This window comes from Micropterus salmoides, unplaced genomic scaffold (genome assembly GCF_014851395.1).
Source record: "Micropterus salmoides isolate LMB-PRFRI ecotype aquatic unplaced genomic scaffold, ASM1485139v1 Ms_hic_scaffold_3, whole genome shotgun sequence".
In the NCBI taxonomy this organism is placed as follows: domain Eukaryota; kingdom Metazoa; phylum Chordata; class Actinopteri; order Centrarchiformes; family Centrarchidae; genus Micropterus; species Micropterus salmoides.
Window position 1 is genome coordinate 29,675,957 of NW_024042261.1, and position 21,068 is coordinate 29,697,024.

At 39.2% G+C, this 21,068-nt stretch overlaps 2 protein-coding genes across 3 annotated transcripts in view; both read left to right on the top strand.

Moving 5' to 3' along the window:
• Positions 1–1,286: 1,286 nt before the first annotated feature.
• LOC119883334 (diablo homolog, mitochondrial-like) lies at positions 1,287–4,354 on the top strand. The gene is made up of 6 exons (XM_038693931.1): positions 1,287–1,385; positions 1,782–1,914; positions 2,005–2,127; positions 3,009–3,119; positions 3,306–3,402; positions 3,796–4,354. The coding sequence occupies exons 1-6, from the start codon at positions 1,342–1,344 to the stop codon at positions 3,996–3,998; spliced, it is 711 nt and encodes a 236-aa protein (XP_038549859.1). The 5' UTR covers positions 1,287–1,341; the 3' UTR covers positions 3,999–4,354.
• A 4,962-nt stretch (positions 4,355–9,316) lies between these two features.
• nectin3a (nectin cell adhesion molecule 3a) overlaps positions 9,317–21,068 on the top strand; it is a 30,985-nt gene continuing 19,233 nt past the window's right edge. The window contains exon 1 of one of the 2 annotated variants that reach the window (XM_038693153.1): positions 9,317–9,542. In XM_038693153.1, the coding sequence (XP_038549081.1) occupies positions 9,455–9,542 (88 nt within the window). In that variant the 5' untranslated portion in view covers positions 9,317–9,454. The remainder of the gene's footprint in view (positions 9,543–21,068) is intronic. The other variant, XM_038693151.1, reaches the window with a different exon arrangement.

Sequence of the window (21,068 nt, forward strand, 5' to 3'; positions counted from 1 at the left end):
TACACCGCCTCCTGAGCTGGAGTAGGATTTGAGCGTGCCGTACGCCAACGTCCATATTGATAAACCTCAAAGTCACTGTGGTTTTGGGTATACGCCAGGTGTACGCTGGAAATTTGGTGTACGCACTTTTCATAAATGAGGGCCATTGTGTTTTCAGTTCATGAAAGTGAGTTGGTCTCCTAGAAATGTCATATTTAGCATTTGGTTGTACTAAGAGACATTCTAAGGGTTTAGCTGTTCTCCTCAAAGCCACCAAACTCCCTTGACAAAAACAGCATGTTTACCTCTCATAGCGTCTGTTTTTGATTGAACAATAAAGATCTTACTCTTAACAAAAATTTCTGTCTCTGTCGGGTTCCATAATGTTCTGAGACACTTACAATAACAATCTGAGCCTGTCAGTGGCAAAAATATTGTTGAACCCTACATAGTGTGCAGACATAACACAACACAGACTTTCTGGAGTAGCCTATAATCATTAAGCTGTTACTGTAAAGTAGTAGCTATATTTGAAGGCCATATTGATGTTCTTAGCCATTTCTTACACAGTGCAACCAGAGATTTTAAAAGTAGCCTACTGTTGTTGCATGGTAATGCATAGTTGCAGTAGTATGACAGACCATATTTAATTATGTAAAGTAGGGTATCACAAATAATAAATGCTGGTAAATTTATCTTGAATGATTTAGTTGTATCTTACCTTTCAAGTCTCAAATGTTTCTATGTGCTGTATTTCTGCACAATGACTGGGAAACATATTAGGATGCAACCAGCACAATACTTCAATCCATCATATCAGCATTGATCTTTATCATCCCTACTTTAGCATGCTCTTTCAATCTGAATGATTTCCCTTCAATTCACTGTCATTACTCTTTAATTCTGTTTGATTTGTGTGCTTATATTCAACACATTTTCTTGACTGTGGTCAGGGGGAGATTGTAAAGGCCATACAAGGACTTGATATTTGCACAGTGCTGTTTCATCATTACATGCCTTGAATGTAAAATGCAAAAATACATGACCCTGCTTGTGAGGAATTTCAACTGACTACAGACACTAAATCCTTATCTAAACCAATATTAACCAGAACCTCTTTAACCTCTTTGTTGTTGTTGAAAAGATGTCCTGAACAACAGTACTATACAGGAAGATAAACCAATACATTTTCGCTGTGTAGTGATTACTGGGCAGGTTGTTGTAGGGCAGAAAAACATGATTGAGCACCTGATAATGTTGTTATTTTCACCACAAGAGGGCAACAAAGTTCACTTTGTGACAGCTTCACAGCAGGGGAACCATTGCTCAGTGACGACGAAGAATTTACTGTGACGGACCAACATGGCCGCACTGAGGAGGCTAACAACCTGCCTCAGCCTCATCAGGTAGGATGTGTTTTACAGTTAGATAACGTCAAACTGGTATATTATTAAGTATTTAGCCTGCTTTAATTTATATACATAGGTACTAAAGTCACAGCCTCTTAAAATAAAATACGGCCGTCGACTTTAAATGTTTTGCTTCATGGTAGTGCCAGCAACGGTAACCGGAACAGGTTAAACTTGTTTTTCGTTGCCTAAAATTAGCAAGTGACAAATAGTACAATGACAAAGGCGATGTTAAATATACAACTAGCTTCAGTTTTGAGTTTTGGAGTGGCTAGGTAACGTTAGAGAGCCTTGAATATAAAATACTTTTGCCATAGTTGACACTGCTTCAGAACTTCATCGTAAAAGCCTAAATCTTGAAATGAAATGAAAGTGGTTCTTTGTTTTGTTCAGGAGTTCTGCTCGCGTTTTGCTCAGCAGTAAAAAACCTGCAGTCAATAAACCGTGGAAATGGACAAATATTCTGTACAGAAGTATAGCGTCTTTCACCGTCGGCGGTGGGCTGTGCGCTGTACCTTTCAGACAGGTCAGTCTCACTTACCACTCGTAAGACATTACAGCAGTCGTTTATAGTAAATAGCTTACTGTAAACACCTACCTTGTGTCTCTGTTGCAGGTTGAAAACCTCTCTCACGACTCTTTGATCAGACGAGCAGCCTCCCTGGCAACAGACAGTTCAAGCTCTTTTCTCTCTCAGACCACCTTGGCTCTCATAGATGCCATCACAGAGTATTCAAAAGTAAGTTTAGATCTTTTGGCAAACAGTTTTTCCATATGGTAGGACTGTCTGGTTCAGTTTCAGAAAGATTATTTGCAAGTCTAATGTGTTTAGTGTAGGAATTGTTAGTGCATGTATCATTGCAGTATTACATAATAAGAAATGTAGAAATAGAGAAACAATGCAATGTGATGACACTGGCCTGCATCAGGCAGAATTAATATAGAATGTAAAGAATGTTATGTTATATATGTAAACACAAATAATATGTATGAAGAGAAGCACTTGTGAAAGGTTGACGTTTTTGAGCTGTTGCATGGTCATATTTCCAGTTCCTCAGAATCAGATGTTCGGATTTTAGTTGCTTTGTACATGTAAGTATGTAAATATAAATAAAAAGCAACAATAACATGCAAGGTCTATATACAAGTCAAACTGTTTCTGTAAATTGTAAACAAGAATATGATACAGCTGAATAAATACTGAAGGACTAAAGTAATAGGTTATTTTATATATGTCAAAAAAGTATATTTGGGAGTGCAAGTTATAGAGATTTCCAGATGCAGCATGATGTAGAGACAAGCCAATGGCAGATCTCTATAAACTGTTTTGTCAAGGATGCCATAAACCTTAAAAGATCACTTTACCCAAAGCACACAAAACATACCCTTTTTCCTCACTTACTTTAGTGAAAAACACGCAGACCGCTACCACTTTAATACAACAGGAGTGAATTAAATTTCATTTGAGGTACTCCAAAGCACCAAAATACATTTCTTTCCAGAAACACTGTCCTGGCTAGTGGTAGGGATAAGATGCACACCTGCCTTTGTCTAAATTGACCATAGTTGATCTTTTTTTTTAATGTAAACTGTTTATGCCCTCCCTCTGTTTGCCAACAGGCCGTGCACATACTCATTGCTCTCCAAAAACGATATTTGGAATCACTTGAAAGACTGGATCAAGCAGAAGAGAATACAATCTGGCAGGTGATCATTGCCCAGCGTGCAGAGGTTAGTTTATGCTGTCTTCTGTGATGAAAAGCACTTCAAAACAAACCAGAGAAAAGCCTTCAGATTTTCTGTTTATTGATTGCTGCATCATAAATATGACAGCAGACTTACAAACCCTTAGAAAACAGGCAGTTGAAGAGCTGTTTCAGTCTGACATGGGTTTTGTAATTCTCTCTGTCTTGACAGGTTAGTGACAGACGAGATGAATGCAAACGTTTTGAGTCAACCTGGGTCACCGCAGTCAAGCTGTGTGAAATGGCAGCGGAGGCAGCATACATCTCAGGTGTCTAAAAGAAACTGTCAGAGTGTGGTTATGTGGCTGTGTGACTGAACAGTTGGGATGTCATGGTTGAAGTGTTGAGACAGGTTTTCTCAGGGCTGTTGTAATTATGAATAAAAGTATTAAGCTGTGAATTATCTTCTCAAAGCTTTGAACATTGTTGTCCGTGCCTGTTCCCATACAGCTGCTGTCAGCGTTACACTTTGGACCGTGTGTGGATCATTTGCTGTCACTCAGTATGGCTTTGTGTAAAACAAAATGGAGATGATGGACAGGAGTGCCTTCTTAATGACCACACCTAATGGCTGAAGTTGAGGTGGTGTTATGTCAACCTTTGAACATTTTTGAAGTATTTGACGGAGTGTGTGTTTGCTGTGTGTGTGTGTGTGTGTCCAGGAGCTGAACATGCGTCCATCACAGTGTCGACAAACATTCATGTGGCCCAGTCGCAGGTGGAGGAGGCACAGAAAATGTCAGTGGATGCAGATAAGAAGTTGGCCGAGACTAAAGTAATGGAGGTTGAAAGGATGGCACAATATGCTGCCTCCTTACAGAATGATGAGGAAGAGGTGCCTGAGGCTTATCTAAGAGAAGACTGAGACAAATACCCAGAGGTGTCAGAAAACAGAAGAAAGTAGAAAACAAGGATTTTTGCTTTCGTTAACAACAATCTTTTTTTTAAATCATCCCTACAGTGTCTTCTTTCTTTTTTTGAGTCTGTAACATGTTTGGCTCTGTGATTTGTCATATCTCTTTCATGGTAGAGTGTGCTCAAATTGATGTGCCTACATCTGCACACAAACTGCAATAAAATTAGGACAACATCTCCATAATCAAGCACCTCCTTTGTAAGTATATGGTCATTTAAGACTATTTATTTGAATAATCAACTGCTTCTGCATGGTGGTTGTTGTAGTGTCATTGTAATAAAGACAAGACACAGTGTAAAATCATACAAGTGTTTTATTTTGTCGTCTTTTACTAGATGAAAATATTGTGGATAAGATTCAGTATTGTCTTGCTAGGGCTTGTTTTTCTGACATCACACTGATCAGAATGACTGGAAAACATTTAACCAGTGCTAAAAATGGAGGGAAAACAATGTGTCCACTTCATATTGTTGCCAAAGGATAAGAGTTGTTTGAAACCAGCATTCGCCAGATTTGTTCTGACTTTGGTGTGAAGGGATGTTGTACATGAGAGGTGGCTGTGCCAAGTATGTCCCCTGTGGTCATCTTTGGAGATATTGTGTTTTCTAAAGTGACCAGAAGCCACTTTGTAAACACCAAGAGTCACCACACAGTTGGCTGACTAACACCTTCTCAGTCAGTCTGTTGTCACTCTGCAAATGAATTAATTTCCCACCGATTCCCTCTCATGTAACTCTGAGAACATATTTAAGGCCGTGTTGCTTTACTTGTTATTTGTATCTCTCTTTTTCACTCAACAACTCTACCTTCACTGCAAATTACCCATGTCCTGACTCTCTCCTATAGACCTTTTAGGCCATTTCTCAACTCCCTCCTGTCATCACTTCATCTACAGTGTCACCTCTTTCCACACCATCACAGAAGAGAAAACGTACCAGTCTACCTCTGATCAACAATAAAAAAAGTACTGGCTGAGCTGTGATGTTTTTATATGGCTTTTTAAAGCTTTTTAATTTTTATTATTGGGTAGTTTTGTTTCTAGCACACAAGTTACAAAATGATACAGATTTCTGTAGCTCAGATTTAGGCGAAGGTATGGGCAGGTGGTCAAACTTGTCAATGAGATGAATGCATTTGCAGTTTCAGACAGGCAACAAGCTAAAATGTTGTTCTTCTGGGGGTGAAAAAAAAACTTATCCTATATATCTGCCTTGCTTTGTAAACTTAAAGGTTAGGTCTTAAAACAATCAGAAACCCATATGTACACTGGGTTTTGCTTGCCCCTGTTGTTCCTGTTCATACTGACTGACTGAAGAGATTTCTTACTATGCCTCCCATCACTTACATTTGATGCTCAGTATAAAGGGATCTCTTAATGGCCAGGACAAACAATCACAATAATCAAAACCTGTTACAATATTCATAATAGACACCTATTTTAAGATCAACATGAAAAATTGAACCTATCCTTTAATTCCAGCAGATGGCGATCTAAATCCATTACAACATTTTTTATTGCTAGATGCAGTATTTGCAATTTAATTTCTAGTCAGTTGAAACATTTATTGGAGTCACTATTTCACATTGAACTTACTTTTTTAATACAATAGATATGACCTACACTATTTTCATTGGTATAATTGTGATTAAATGGGAACCCCAGATTGTTAGAAAACCGTCAATGTGAATTAAGTGCATACCCTGGTGCATATACCTACTACATGTGGTATTTTGTCACTAAACCAGCATGTGCACATAGAGTACTGCATGGTACAGCACTTATGTCTGTCACCAGTTGTGTACATGCCTTCACACTATTTAATACTGGAGAAAGTTAAACTACACCTTTAAATAAAGATATAATCTACAAGTCTGTTGCCAAATGTATTCATTGCAGAAGCTGTATCCTTCAGTAATGTGAACATGCTCTGTGGAACAGGTATGCTGTCTTTATTGTCTTCCAAAGGTCAGTGTGTACTACCGAGGGTCATTTCAGAGGGAGGTCATTATGGAGAAGACCTATGTGGAGCCGCAAACACAAGTGTGTAGCGTCAGCACTGAGGTGACCTCTCTGTGCTCTAGATGGTCATGCCTTGGCAGGGGATGGGACCATGAGAGTACAGAGGGGGAAGGGGCAGGGGGTGGTTGAGGTGTGCAAGGACTGGCTCACCAATGTGACTAGTGAGGAATGTTGTGTTTAACAAAGGCTGTTTTCACAGACTGTAAAACCAAATGTCCCAGACAGTCTTGTGTGGATGTGCAACCACTGGTCACGGGGGAGGTGGTGCCAGTGCAGCCTTGCCTGCCTGCAAGAAAATATAATAACGCTTGAGTATTTTTGCAGCATTAAACCTTAACCGTGAGGTTACCACAATTACAAAGGTCATGGGCCATAAATGCTCATAAACTATTTAGTGCTACTGAGGGGGGTTTTGAGAATTTATGCAGCACAAGTTATGCCAGTGGTGTGAAAAAAGCCTCACTAAAACAATTTCTCCCAAATTGGCAATATCATTAACAAATTAAATTGGAAGAAAATACAATAAATACATGAGCCTCATCACTGCACAGAGTTTACTGTTCCCAGTGCAAAGTGGCTCAGGAGGGAAGATTGATTGGTGAAAAGGGCAGCACTTTCACCTGGGGATTTATAGCTCTTTGAGGATATAAATAAACCACCAGAGGGTATAAAGGCAGGGGGTATGGTGTGGTGACACATCATGGGTCATGCTTTAATCACAGTGAAGCTGGGGTGTAGCTCTGGGGAGAGTGAGTGGGTTAAATTTTGCAGGAGATGGAGGTTCCCTGGAGAGTTCACATACCCTGATGAGGACACTAATACAGGCTATGAAGATGTCACCGCAGAACGAAATGGGAACTTCAACATGAGGAAATCACACTGAGTGGAGCACTTTTGCTTATCTTCTGTGAATAAATATGATGTCCGCTTAAAACTGCTGAGGGTGCATGTTTATCATTTCAACAGTGCTATGATAATAACCCTGTGCTGCACGCAACGCTGGATTCCTGAACGTGTAAAAACTGTAATTATCTCAACAAAAAGAACAATGCGAGAGTGTTTCATTACCACTTTGTTTTAGGACAGAGTAGTCACAGTGTGCATGTGTTTAAGTTGGTGAAAATCCACTTTTTCAGAAAAACAGAAATCAGCGAAGCAGTTTAATTGCATGTGACTGCTTTGTCCTTCAGCAACTGGTATCCTGGGTTTTATATTAACTTTCACATTCACTTCCTCGTTTTCCCCCACAGTTTCAGAATACTTTTTAAACATCAGTTATACATTGTCTACAAAATATGTGCCTCAGCAATCACTGATTATCATAATGATGTTGGTTGTCTAATCATTTTAAGATCTAGATGTACTATTTCTGTAGAATCAAACCTGTTGGTACAGTGGTACAAAAATCTTAGTACTTCTCATGTGTGGCTGTTGAATTTTCTTTGACCCTCAATTTCTTCAAACAATAAATGTGCTAATACAAATGTGTATATTTCTATATTTTCATTTCATTTAGGAGACAGAATGAACATGTCCTGAATGTAGTAGGACTTTGTGGTAGCAAAGGACGCGTAGGCTCTGTAAACCTGTGACTCTGCTATAGGAGTCCGAGAGCACTTACAAACATCTAAAGTGAAAACAACTTTAATATCAGCTTACAATTTAAAACCTTCATCTATAAATAGGCTGGGCCTGGTGGTTAGAGAGACATCTGTTTAACCAGTTGTAGGTCTGATCTCCACAACACTTGTGGGACTTGCAAGACAATGAATCTTTATCTGTTCAGTCACTACCATGAAGAAGATGATCAGAACTGAATTTCACTTTTATTTCATTCTTTTAAAGAGAGAGGAGAGATTATGAATAAAGATCAATATTTTATAATCCCCATGTAAATATTATTACAGTTCTTAGTTCTATCCGGGGTCGGATTAACACTATAAGGGCCCCCATAGACCTCTCAACCTTATTTTGCCCACTTTCTGTAAATTATGTAAGAATTTGTTAGAAATTAATAATTCCTTTGTGGTGACTTGATTAAGCACATTTGTTTTTTAAGAGTAAGTAGAATGTAAGTGCACTATAAATGATAAAGGCCATAAACCTAGATTTTAACTCAGGGCCCCTTTACAAAAAGGGTCTCAAAGTGATGTAACAAAGCCGGTGTCAACTTAGGGCCCCTTGTCATGCCAGTTAATGTTGTGCTTCAGTGTTGCAAACAGTATTACTAAACAAATATTCATTTAATCAGATTACCTAAAACTAATTGCCACATGGTGAACCTGGAGGCTTCAGGCCCCTCATGAGGTTTTGGGGCCTCAGAGCAGCTGCTCACTTTGCCCAGCTGGTAATCCAACGAACACGAAGTGAATGATGGTCTTGTATATTTCTTTGATATGACTTACTTGTAACTGAGTATTTTTGCAGTGTGATGCTGCTGCTTCTTCTTAAGTTAAGGAGTAATTTAATTCCACCACTGACTAATACTGTATTATTAAGTGGTGGAAAAAGTACCCAGATATTTTAAAGTAGCAATAGGTCCACCACAGTGAAAAAAATACTCTGTTACAAGTGAAAGTCCTGCATTCAAAATCTTGATAAAAACAAAAGCGGATTAGCAGCAAATTCTAGCCTACCTATGAAAAGTAAAAGTACTCATTATGCAAAATGGCTCCATTCAAAGTGTTACATTTTATATTATTATTGGAATTTTATTCCCTGTTACCTTCTAAGCAGCATCTGAATGTTGTCAAGCTAATTTTAAAAAATTTAAAATGATACTGTTAGGTAGTTTCATCTATAACATTGCATATTTTCAGTTTCAAGACCTTTATTTGTCCCCCAGGGGCGATTAGTTGGGCTGCAGTAGCAATAAAAAATTAGACAAACACTACAACAACGATTTTATATTATGTTTGACCTATAAAATCTTGATCTAAAAAGTAACTTGTAACTAATGCTGTCAGATTATTGTAGTAAAATATATACAATATTTCCACCTGAAATGTGGAAAAGTGACTGTAAAGTAGCATAAAATGGGAAGGAATAAAAGAAGTACAAGAACCATAAATTTGTACTTAAGTAGCCTACAGCACATGTATTCATCCCTTTTTTTAATTACATGGAATTAATGTGGCTTTTTAATCAATGGGCACCATAAATAGTACTTTTTGTAGGTACTGTATGCAGACAGTATACTTCTACTACTCCAACTACGTAACCACGTGCGTAGGTTACGTGTGTTAGTGTTTGTTGTCCTGCAGAAGTGGTACAGCCCACGCGGATCGGTCGCTATGGAGAACAGCTATCGAGTCAGCCAGAGAGAGCAGGGACGAGCGAGGAGGACGGAACCGAGAGTGCCAAAGCGCACAGACAGACGGGAATCATGGAGAAAAGATCGCCGCTCAGGAGGAGTCTGTCATCTAACGGACTCAGAGTTTTAACATCACTTCTCACCTTATACGGACTAACCGGTGAGTTAACTGGTTTTTTAAAAAAAAGTCATTCTGCCTGTGCTACTTTTTTAAGGCCAATGAAAGAAGTTGCAGTGGAGCTGCTCGGGAGTCTCTAACGTAAGTGGCGACACAAACCCGGCTAGTCCTCGTTGTGTTGAGTGGGCTGTGTTCCGTTCAAAGCCAGCTAGCAAGCTAACGGTTCTTCTCTGTGGGCAGTTATCGTAACATTACGTCGGTGAGAAAGTAGTTACCTCCTGGCGTCAGTTCACCGTTAGCTGCACCTCTCGTTTGTCTTTCCCATTTGAGTACAACTTCGTTAACGTTACCAATATTTATGTTAACTTATATCACATGGAGCAACTGCTAAATATGCTCAAGCTAACTTAGATTTTCAGCTCAAGTGACTCCACTCGGACAGGCGATAACTTTTGGCGCAGCACAGATTTGGTGGTAATTATGCGCACATTTTCTAGCTAACGTTAACGTTACTTGCGGTGTGTCGCATCATGGCTTAGCTTGCATTACTCGGGGAGTGTGTGTGGGGGAAATATCCGACTGGTTTCTCTCCCACTCAGATGGCTACAAACCCATTGAGGAGCAGTGGTGATTCGTGGTGGACAAAAATAGAAGCGAAATTGGGTATTCTGGGTGTCACTCGTGGTGAGCAAAGAGGAGCTCCTTTGTGAAAAGTTTGCCAAGTGGTTGGACACAGATGAGGGGGGACAAACGTTATGTGATACAGGGGAGGAGAGGCAGGGCAGACTTCTCCGCTTTGGGCGTAAGGGGTGGCAGGGGAAATGAAGACATATTTCAAGGGAGGCACTGCAGTCGCAGAGTCTGTGGAGTATTGACCTGCAGTTGGGCTGCATGCCAGCCAGAGCACCTTCCAGTCACTATACTGTCCCCGGTTAGTACAGCTGGAGAGCTTTGCTGGTATCCCAGTCCTGAGCTGCGATTACAATACATGATAGGCTTGCATAGACAAAAGAAGAGACAAACACTGATTAAACTAAAGTAAATAATGCTCAGGAATGCACCATTTTTTTCATCAATGCAAGGGCAATAAAAGCTTTTCAGATTTGCCATGGTAGCAGTTTCTAGACAGGACCCTAAAACCTTTCCTGCAGTGCTAACTGTATTAAGTGACATACTCCTAAGTTTTTTAGGTCGACTATGGTATGTAACAACTGTCCTGGGACTACAGATGAAAAATAGTATTTTGGCTAACTCTGGCGCATTTACTTGCACTGTTAAATTAATGTGCACTGTTCCTGCTAAATTAATAATAAAAAAATAAGTAAGTGACCTGACAGTCACAAAAAGTATGGGCTTGGTATGGGGCTGCAACTGATGATTACTTTAATTCATTAATCTGCCAATTATTTTCTCAATTAATTGATAGTCTGTTGGTGTATAAAACTACAGAAAATGTTGAAACATGTCCATCACAGTTTCCTATAGTCCAAGTCTTTAAATGGCTGGTGTTGTCTGACCAGCCGTCCAGAATCTAAAGGTATTCAGTTTTACAGTTGTTGATTTGTCGTTCATTTCAGAAGCAGGGACCTGATAGTCTCTTGACATTTTTCTTAAAAATAACATAAAATAAATATTTCATTATGAAATGTTTAACTTTCTGTTGATCAACAATTCGATCAGCAATCTTTACAACTTTGAGGCAAATCTTCATGTTTTTACATAAACATTTTTTACAATAGTTTTTGAATGACTTGTGAAACGACATGTAATAAGCAGTACATTTTACCGTCAAAAATCAACTCAGTGTTCATTAGTGGACAAACTATTTAGTGGACATGCTGTTTCTAAGTTACCTCAAACTTATCTTCGGCATTTCTGTACTGCAGTATCTTGTTACTTATCAGTACACACATTTTTCTAATACTGATATATAAAAGTGGCCTGGCAGATTCATCGGTCAAGCTTTAAGCAGTGTCTGTACAGCTGCCACCAGTGTCATCTCTGTCGTAGTCACACACACATACACACTTGCAACACATACTTTTAGTCCTTATACCATACCTTTTCTGTCTGTACCCACAAAACACTGGCTTATAAATCAACACATGGAACTGATAAACAGGGCACTTGTTCAAACAAAGCTGATTAGCCTACACACATGTGCTGTTTGGTGGTATGTGTATACAGGTTTTCAGTCCGACCAGCCAAATTAGCTTGTAGGACAAACTAGCCAGCGAAAGGTCAGTTTTGGTGTTGTGTTTGGAAGAGAAGTCTGTGCTTTTGAATCTCAATAACATATGGTTGGAGCCCATGTGACCTAAGCCTACTGTTGTGTGTTTAGCAGAGCACAAGTGTGCAGGGGGACTTTGTGCTGTATGCCAGTTTCCTTGACTGTGTCATTTTCAGATTCCCTGCAGTGTAGACACGGTCGTGAGGAGGGGATTCAATCAAGGCGTGGCTACTGGCTGTGAGGTCTGTAATTGAAGACCATTTTGAGGTTCCTTCTCTTTTAGGCCGCATGATTCATAATCTAAATAAATAATGTAGTAATGGAGCCACCTAAATTACAGACTCAAAACAGAAATAGATTTGAAAAAGCAGTGCACTGACTGAGCAGATTTGGTCCTTGCAGAGGTTAATGTGCTTCGCTGGTTATTAATTAACAGCAATGATGTAGCCAAGAAAGTAGGTTTTGTCATTCAAAATATAATTCAGATATGTACAGCGTTGTCACCATGTGGCATAGGACAGATCAGGTCATTACAATTCTTTTGGGACCTTTTGTTTTTGAGAAATGGTTGGAAAACTTAATGCCATTGTCAGTCTGAACACTTAGTCTTTATAAAGGCTTTTCTGGGAAATAAACCTTTTGTCACGATGATTTTTACTTGATTGACGTCATTCTTTTACTAATTTTGATTAATGGTGATTTACTTTAATCATGACTTAGTAAAATAAACTGACTTGTGATCCACTGACTAAATCTCTCTGTAGATGCCAGCATCTCTCACTGATGCCTGGTGTTACTCATCTACACTAGTTATTTGGTGTCAGAATTATATGCAAGAAAGGGCTTTAAAGTTTTAGCATTTGGATGCACATCTGTGGGTCGCAGCTGTAGCATTCATCTGATCCTTTCATTTGATCTCAAATCTCAGTTGTGAAGCAGCAGACTGAAAACTCCTAATCACATTAAATGCATGCAGTGTTTTCTTTTTGAAGGAAGGCCATCAGCAGATGAGTTGGCTGCTTTATTGTGGGACATGGAGGCTGTGTGTGGGGGGTTCAGGGAGCAGGCTGTGGTCACCAGCTTCTGTTGACTCCACCCTTTGCTTCCTCTTCTCCCCGACAGATGTGACCGACTGTCAGAGGCTTTGTATGGCAAGCTGCTCCCTGGTGGTCCAATAGTAAATTCAAAGCTGAAACCACTGGTTTTAGCTTATCCCTGGACTTGATTACTTTTAGCCCACTGCTTTCACGAAGTCCATTGAGGACTGCCTGCAATAAACTGTCTGACCTGAATCACCCTAGCTAAAGATACCATACTTTATTATAGGAGCTCTGTAGATGGCACCAATTCCCATTCATTCCATTGAAAGTTACATCAAAAAAACAAAACAACTTCTCTTTTCCTTGTTTTCTTCTGTGTCTAATTTCTACTGGCATGTCCAATAGACTTAACATAGAGATGATATCAGATGCAGTGAAAAATATATTTTCTAGTCTCTGGTAAAGTTTTACAAATATTAAACCTTCATGGTTTAAACATTCACAACAGAAAGAGTTATAATTTACCCTTATTGCAGTTTGAGGATTTTACTGTACCCATGTACTGTGCATAACTGTTTTTAATCTTATGCCTGGTGGGATACGGTTGGCGATACTGTCAGTAAATCTGATGACAAGTTTGAAAAATGTTTGCTAAAAACTGTAGTGTTGTAGTTTTATTATAATGAAACTTACTATTTGTGACCCAGCTTTTAAAGATTTACATCTTCTGTAGGAATTACTAGGCTTGGGGCTGCGTGCCACAGACAGGGTAGGGCTGTTGGAAAGCATTGAGAGGTAGACTAACTCATTGTTGAATTTGATCTTTCCATGGGATTTGATGATAATGATATATATATATAGAATCACGCCAGCCTTGGCCTTTAACCCAACCGTCTGGTTTATGAGCCAATCACATTGCTTCTTGTGGCATTATTTATTTTATTTCTTCCCAGGCCAACTTGGGGAGTTACCAGTCATTAGGACCACAGTGCATGGGTAATTAGCCATTCAAAATTGGGAGGAAAAGGGGGAACATAAAAAATACATAGAAAATGCTAATATTAGGGATGCTGTTTTCAGTGCATGTTAGCTAGTATGTCTTGCCTACTGAATAAATCTTGGATAGACAGGAATTGACTGTTTCAATCACTGAGTCATAGGAAACTGCACTGTAAAATGGCTTCCAGATATTTCCATGGTTAATTACCAACTGTGAATGAACAGAGGGAAACCTTTTTAAACCCTTTTTTGCCTGCTGTTTTCAGGAGTCTGGGGTTTTCCCTGAAAAAATATCACAGTATGTGACTGAGGTTAGGGTCACTTGGATACACTGTGGCTTCACAGTCCATATTAAAGAGGTATACATGCAGGATGTGCACAGTCAGCTGTTGAATCCCCCAGGAGGGGAGCGTCAGGGTTATGGGAAACAGGTGTGGCTGCTTTTCAGCACTCTTATTTGTTTCACTCAGTCAGCTGTCAGGTGGCTATGATGTTTGGGATGAGCACACAGTCAGTTGTATGCACAGTCACACCCCCTACCACCCAAGTGGGAGATTATTAACACCCACCAGTCAAGTACTGGGATGTGCTGATTGTAGCGAGTAAGCTATCTGTAGTTTTGACTTATTTGATTGTACAAAAGGAATGGTGACACTGTAGACAAGACACTGTAGTTAATAGATGGAGTCTTTTGTTTTCCGCCACTGTTTTTCCATACCTGTAGCTTGGATCCCTCAGTATTACACTTTTTTGAGTTTTTAGCACTCTACTGCCATGTTTATCTAAACTTGTGATATTTGTGGAAAATAAGGAAAATAGACATTTGGCACAAGATGTCTGGAAAATTGCAAGTCAACCACAATTCTGACTTTTCTTAAGGTTGATCTGTCTTCACTATCTGTGTCAGTTATATCTCAACAAATATTGATAATCTATGATACACACCTGAATTTAGCTGTGAAAACACAAAGTACTGGATGTACTATCACAGAGTCACAGGTTCAATACTGTAAGTGAGCAGGAAATGTTCACTGCATGCATTATATACAATTATGGATTTGTGCATGAGTGACAGTCCAAAATTGTTTCTTGTAGCACTTGAGGGTATAGTTTTAACATTCCTGCATTTCAGTCGGGAACGCTCACTTCATTTGAAGCAGAATGCCGCAGACAAAATGAAAAAGATTTGACACCATTGAATTACAGTAGGTTTTTAGTATTTTAGCAGAAAGTTTTTCCAGGTTTTCTAGGTTTCAGCACCCACCCTCTGCCCTCAGTGTGTGTGAAACTGAAGGAAAGAAAGGGCTGTCCCCTACCTCGCAGGTCTTTGATTTGGCTGGCTGAGCAGCCCTTGTCCTGGATGCGGATATGTTGCAGTAATGGTTTGAATAGGATTTTGCACAACTATGTCCCTGCTGGTATTCTGCCAAATTGTTCAGTATTCCCCTGCCATCCCTGCTACACCACCCATGTCCATATTACCCCTTATGCTTAAGTTTCATGTTTCTGTTTTAGTTGTTTATACTCTTTGACTTTCGATAGACTGCAAAGCTAAATATACATTTCCCCTCTTTGATTAAAGCTGTTGCAAATAAGTTTAATAATAAGGTGTTGTTACCGTTTAATATTGATGAAGGAAAGTAGAACACATACTGTTTTTTTTTCAGTAGCTAAGCTGCTCTGTCACACAGGGGAAGAGTCATAGATTACTGCTCACATGTGATGACAAACATCATTGTGGTTGCTATTTTTGCCTTTACTTGGATTGCAAAAAGGATCATAACAAAACATGGCCAGTTCTATTTAGAGCTTAAAAACAATGTTAGAATATCAGACATTGCATGGATTGTGTTACAGTTTAAAGAAGAGACATCACAGTTTAAAGGTTTACCTACTCTACAACCCAGAGCTGTTAGACTGGCAATAAATAGGGGTACTCAAAATATTTGCCTTTTACATCCAAGTCAGTTTTATATTATGGAAACACTATTTCAAACCAGACATGTAAGCTGAGTCCTGAGAAAAATACACTTGGATGTTGTCTTACTGACCTTCTTTTCGCCTTTTTGCAAATTGAATCTTCATGGACTTTACAGTTATAGGAGGGGTGTGTATTTCATTGCAAGGAGGGGTGTTTTCAATATTCCCCTTTTGATTGAAGTCTAGACATAGTTTTGCAGGATGTGGGGCAATATAATGTCATCATAGACAAAGCAGTTGTCTAAATGTTTTTCATTGGCATGTTGCCAAATTCGTCTTTTTTTTTTTTTTTTTTTTTTTTAAGATCTTTCTAGATGTGCTTTTGTCAGCTGTGATTGTTTTTTCATCACAGATTTTCCCAAGTGACCAAGGTACCAAAATCTCCTTGTTCTCACTGTGTCAAAGTGGGTGGTAAGTGTGAATCAAGAGTACCGCTTTAATCTGTTGCAGAAACAGGGTGAGAGTATGTGCCGGGAAAAGTGGGTGTGCCGGGAAAATGAACTCCCTCTGACCAGGATAATGCTGCTGAAATGCCACACTGACCAAACTACTTACTGTTTTTTATTGACCACTGGATACACACAGTACAGAGGCAGATTTTTGTTGGACTGCTTCACTTCCTTCCCTGTTGTGAAGTGGTGATTGCCGACATGTGTTAGTGATGCTAATTACAAAAGAATGTTTGAAGCAGCTTCCTCAGTGCATTCTGTTCATTTCTAGAGACTATTGATGGAGCGAGCTGCATCCAAAGTTTGGGATTACAAATTAAAAGCAAAAGACAAACCTTAATAAGTAAAATAGCATACTGAACATTGACTGGTGGGGAAAAAAAATTAGCTAACTATTAGCACTCTGTAGTGTAACTGATATGGCACAAATTTTACATTTCCTATTTGAGCAACATATTCATTGAGTCATTGATTTATAGATTAAATAACAAATAAATAATGATTCACTCTGCTTTCTCTTTCTTTTGTTGCTATTCAATGAATGGCCAAATAATATTATATATTAAATAACAAATAATCCCATTCATCTCCCAGGTCCCATTAGATGAGAGTCATTTCTTCTAGCACTTAGCAAAATTTTAACTTAAGATTGTTTGCTTTTAGTCTGTCATGTATATTACTGGATGAAACAGTATAATTCTATATAAAAATAGCAGTGTATTGTTCACCGCCCACCAATATTCTTAGCTCTATCTCTGTTGCAGCAAAACATGTTACAAATCTCTGCACATTCCCGGTTAATACTAGTCCAGTGTGTGTAGCCTATATGTGGCAGTCACTGACATCATGCTTTGAAAAAAAAACAACTACTTGTTGCTGCTGGTTGTTGGCAGAAATAGGCGTCATACAAGAAATCTAAAATTGGACAATCATGGGAATAATTTGGGAAAAAAACAGTCTAATTCCCTCTGGGCTCTCTGTGGCATGTGGGAAACTGTTTCCATTATGTTAGATCGACCTAATGAAAGTACAGTAGCCCATTTAGACCCAGTCAAGGGCAGCAGAGTCTGTGATTAGTACCTATTCTCTCTTCTCTGCAAAGCTCCACCCACCACCACCACCTAACAAGGCCTGATCTATTTCTGGTCTAATAAATTCAAATTGAACTGGGTTTTTCACAAGATATTTTATCAGGACATTTTTTTTCAAAGGACAGTGACGTGTAAATGTTATGTAAACAACATCTGTCTAAAACCATAAAAACATCATTCTTGCCTCTCATTCAAGCTGTCCGTATGCATGTCTGTTTGGTTCACTGCTGGGTTTACACATGAGCATTGTTAAGGAGACTACTTTCAGGTAAAAGATAGTTCTGTTTGGGACCACAGTTGTGTGGGAAATGTTGGTGTGTTTTTTTGGTTTGATGGTAGATTGCAGTGGACGTTGTGGAATTACTAAAATCAATTAAACCGATACTAGGCCAACCATAAAACAATGTTTATTTTAAAGGTATAGATGCTTAAGTTGTCTTTGCATGGTGTCTGGCTAATTGTTTTATATAGTAAATGTCTGAAGATTCATTCATGGCTGTCAACGTCTGAGAAAAGATAAAGGTTTTTTTTAGATCACCCAGCTATCTAAAAAAGGACAGGAGCAGGAAGGATGCCCTTGATGAACAATGAGCTTCTGACACGAACATTTCTACCCCAGTGCAATTTTCAACACTACTGTGGAGTGAGACTCTGAGTGCAGCGCAGTCTCTATTAGCATCAACATGTCATGGGTGTACACTTACGTTCTAATTGAGAAAGACTCCCATTGTAGCATCTCTCCTTCAAAAGAAAACCAAAATCCAAAATTATTATTATTGTCTTTTCTGTTCCAAAGTTATAAGTTTTCTACCTGCGTGGAAAAAACTGCATTGTTGCCCTTAACTGGGTCCATAGCACTGTGTGCACATACTGAAATTTCTCAAACCCCCACAACAAACAATAACAAATCCCACACAGTAAGGCAGGATGCTGTAGGAGTGTTTGTGTTGCTTTGCAGTGGCACGCATTGTCCTTCACAAGTAGTTGACTCTGATGAGAGGTTGTAACCTATCCTGACACTTAGTATGTCAACATCATTGATATTTTTCTTTTAAGCATGGATCTTTAATCAAATGTGACCTGAATGAGAAGGGCACAGAAGTCCACAATGCTATGGGGGAGCAATGAGAAAAAGGTTTTGAAGAGGACAGTGACATGTGAAAGAGGCCTGCCTGCCCCTTTTTAAAGGCCTGTCAGCCTGTGTTTGTCTCCGTCATGAATTAGCCCACTGAAAAAGCCTCACACCCTCACAGGATACAATGCTAGGAAGGAAGGGGGTAGATTACACTGGTGTACACACTAATGTTTTCTTCACACTGCACAAATATTTCTTACGATAAAGACATGCTATAAAACAGGCAATTCACCACTTGACCTATCCTGTCTCTAGCTGATTGAGACAGAGCTATAGGCCTCACAAAAATAAAGCAAAAGCCTGGGAGCCTGTGTTAGGCGTATAGGCATTGTCTGAATTTTTGCCCCCCTGGTCTGCTATTCAGAGAGTAACAATACCAAACAAATGGCTCCACACTGCCTATTGACTTCTTTGAGTTTGCCTTGTTTAAAGGCACTGATGGCTCCCAGAAAATGTAGGGTCCAGTGGAAGATTTATTGATAAAATCTCAAGTACTATTGCAACTTGCTGTTGAGTTATTACTGATGAAATATTTTAAGACTATATCTAATAGTCATATATTAATCCATATTCATAGATTCAGTTGGGTAATGTTTTGTGTGAGGTTGGCAGCATTTGCCAATATAGTTTTCAAATGCATGTTAATGAACATTTCTTGAATATGACCTTTAGAGTCAGACGGAAGTTTAATAGTCAGCTAATGTTGCCATTGGCCTATACCAGATTAAGACACGTCAGTGCTTGGAAGGAGTATGAATTACTGTGCTCATTAAACAGTGATGAAACACTGCCCTTCAGCCTGGGTCCACCTCCTACACACACTTGAAAATTACTGAAGCAGGTAAGAGGGTGAGGACTAAGCTAGGTCTGGTGCACTCAGGCTATTTGCTAACACCTTGGAGAGGAGAATGACAGGGCTAGCCAAACCCACTTTCCCCCAGTTTGTGGCCTAAACCTTTTGTGTGGCACATTAAACATTTTTTCCTACTTTGGTTAGACCTCCTTAAAATCTTTGGTGTGACGCCATCAGACATGGCAGAATCAGCTTTGTATCAGTGGTTAAATTTCCAAATCAGGAGAAGGCATCTAACTCCAGTTTTAATTCCCCAAAACAGTTATTTGAGTTTTTATCTTAATTGCTGACATTTATACTTCAAAATTAACAGTTAAAAATGTTTTGGTTTTTTGTATTTAATTACTCTTTACAGGATAATTTTGCTTCATTACTACCTGGATCTTATTTTCATTGGTTTTGCTATTGTTTTCATCCTCAACGTAACTGCGGAGATCTGGGAACACATGAACTTCACTAAAAAGTTGTTCAACAGGGTAACAAACACCAGGTGTCAGACCATCATACGTTTGCCAAACTTAGGTGGCAGATAACACAAAGGTGAGCAGTAAAATTATGACCCGAACTGTCCTTTGTAAACATCACAGTTCACATTCTGGTTGAAAGGTGACCTGTCATATTTACTGTAGTTGAACATGTTTTGCAATGAGTTTATTACTGACATTATGGGCGTTCTTTAGTTTTACCTCCAAATAAAGTTGTAGAGAATATGACTTATTACTTTCTCAATAACCCCAATGACTGAAATGTGGCTGCTGAAATGAATTGTCAGCTAACACATCTCATGACTATAAATGCATGAGCATACAAGAGCATTCACATTGCATAAATGCAATGTGAATGCTCTTGTAACTTGTAACTAGTTTTGATCTGGTTCAATAGAAAACTTGGTTTTATCTGAAACATTCTTTCAGACTGTATATTAGCCATGTACTAAGAGTTTGTAAAAATTATTGACCCATCCTAGTTACAATTTTATGTCCTCACATACTGTAGTTCACACTGTTGCTCAAGTCTTCTGTCCATCTCACCCCTGTACTTCCTCTCAATAACTGTCCTACTTCTTTCTGTCCTTATTCATCCTCTCCCCACTGTATTCATGTCTGAATGCTGAGCACTCAGAGTTTCCTCTTGCTTTAGTCCTAAACCACACTCCCTTCTGCACAGATTTCATGTCTGCATTCTTCTCCTGTGAGGTCTTCAGATCAGTCCCTCATGAGTGCTGTTTGACATGATAATCTATGCATGGAGTTTGTCTACATGAACATGACATATTGTCTATTTTGTTGCTGCTTGTGAATGTTTCTGGCCATGGATCCCCCTTGTCTCACATTTTAGACATGCACTGCAGGCTTCATTGCGAGGATATCTAGCCAGGAGACAGCCTCCTCTGGGGAGGTCAGGGCTGAAGCTAGGTCAGATCCGAGTAGGTGGGGATCTTGGCTCATCGTGTGGTCGACGTGGATTGTTTGAGCCGGTTGCCAGGCAAAGAGGAAGGTTTTGATTTACCATTGCGTCTTTCTAGCAGCTTGTCGCAATTAGCGACGTCAGGAGGGAAAGAAACAAATATGAAGCATCTCTTCAAAGGGCAAACATATCCTTCCCATGAGTTCATTCTTTCCTTGGGTTTCTCAAGGAAAGAGGGGCAAAAGTGCAGCCTACTTCTCTTCAGTCAAATTAGGTTATTCCTGTTCTCTGCTGCAGGGTGTCAAAACCCGGAGTTGACTAAATGTGTTGCAAAGTATAAAAGAGACAAATAAAATATAGTTTTAATGTTTATCCTATTAAAAC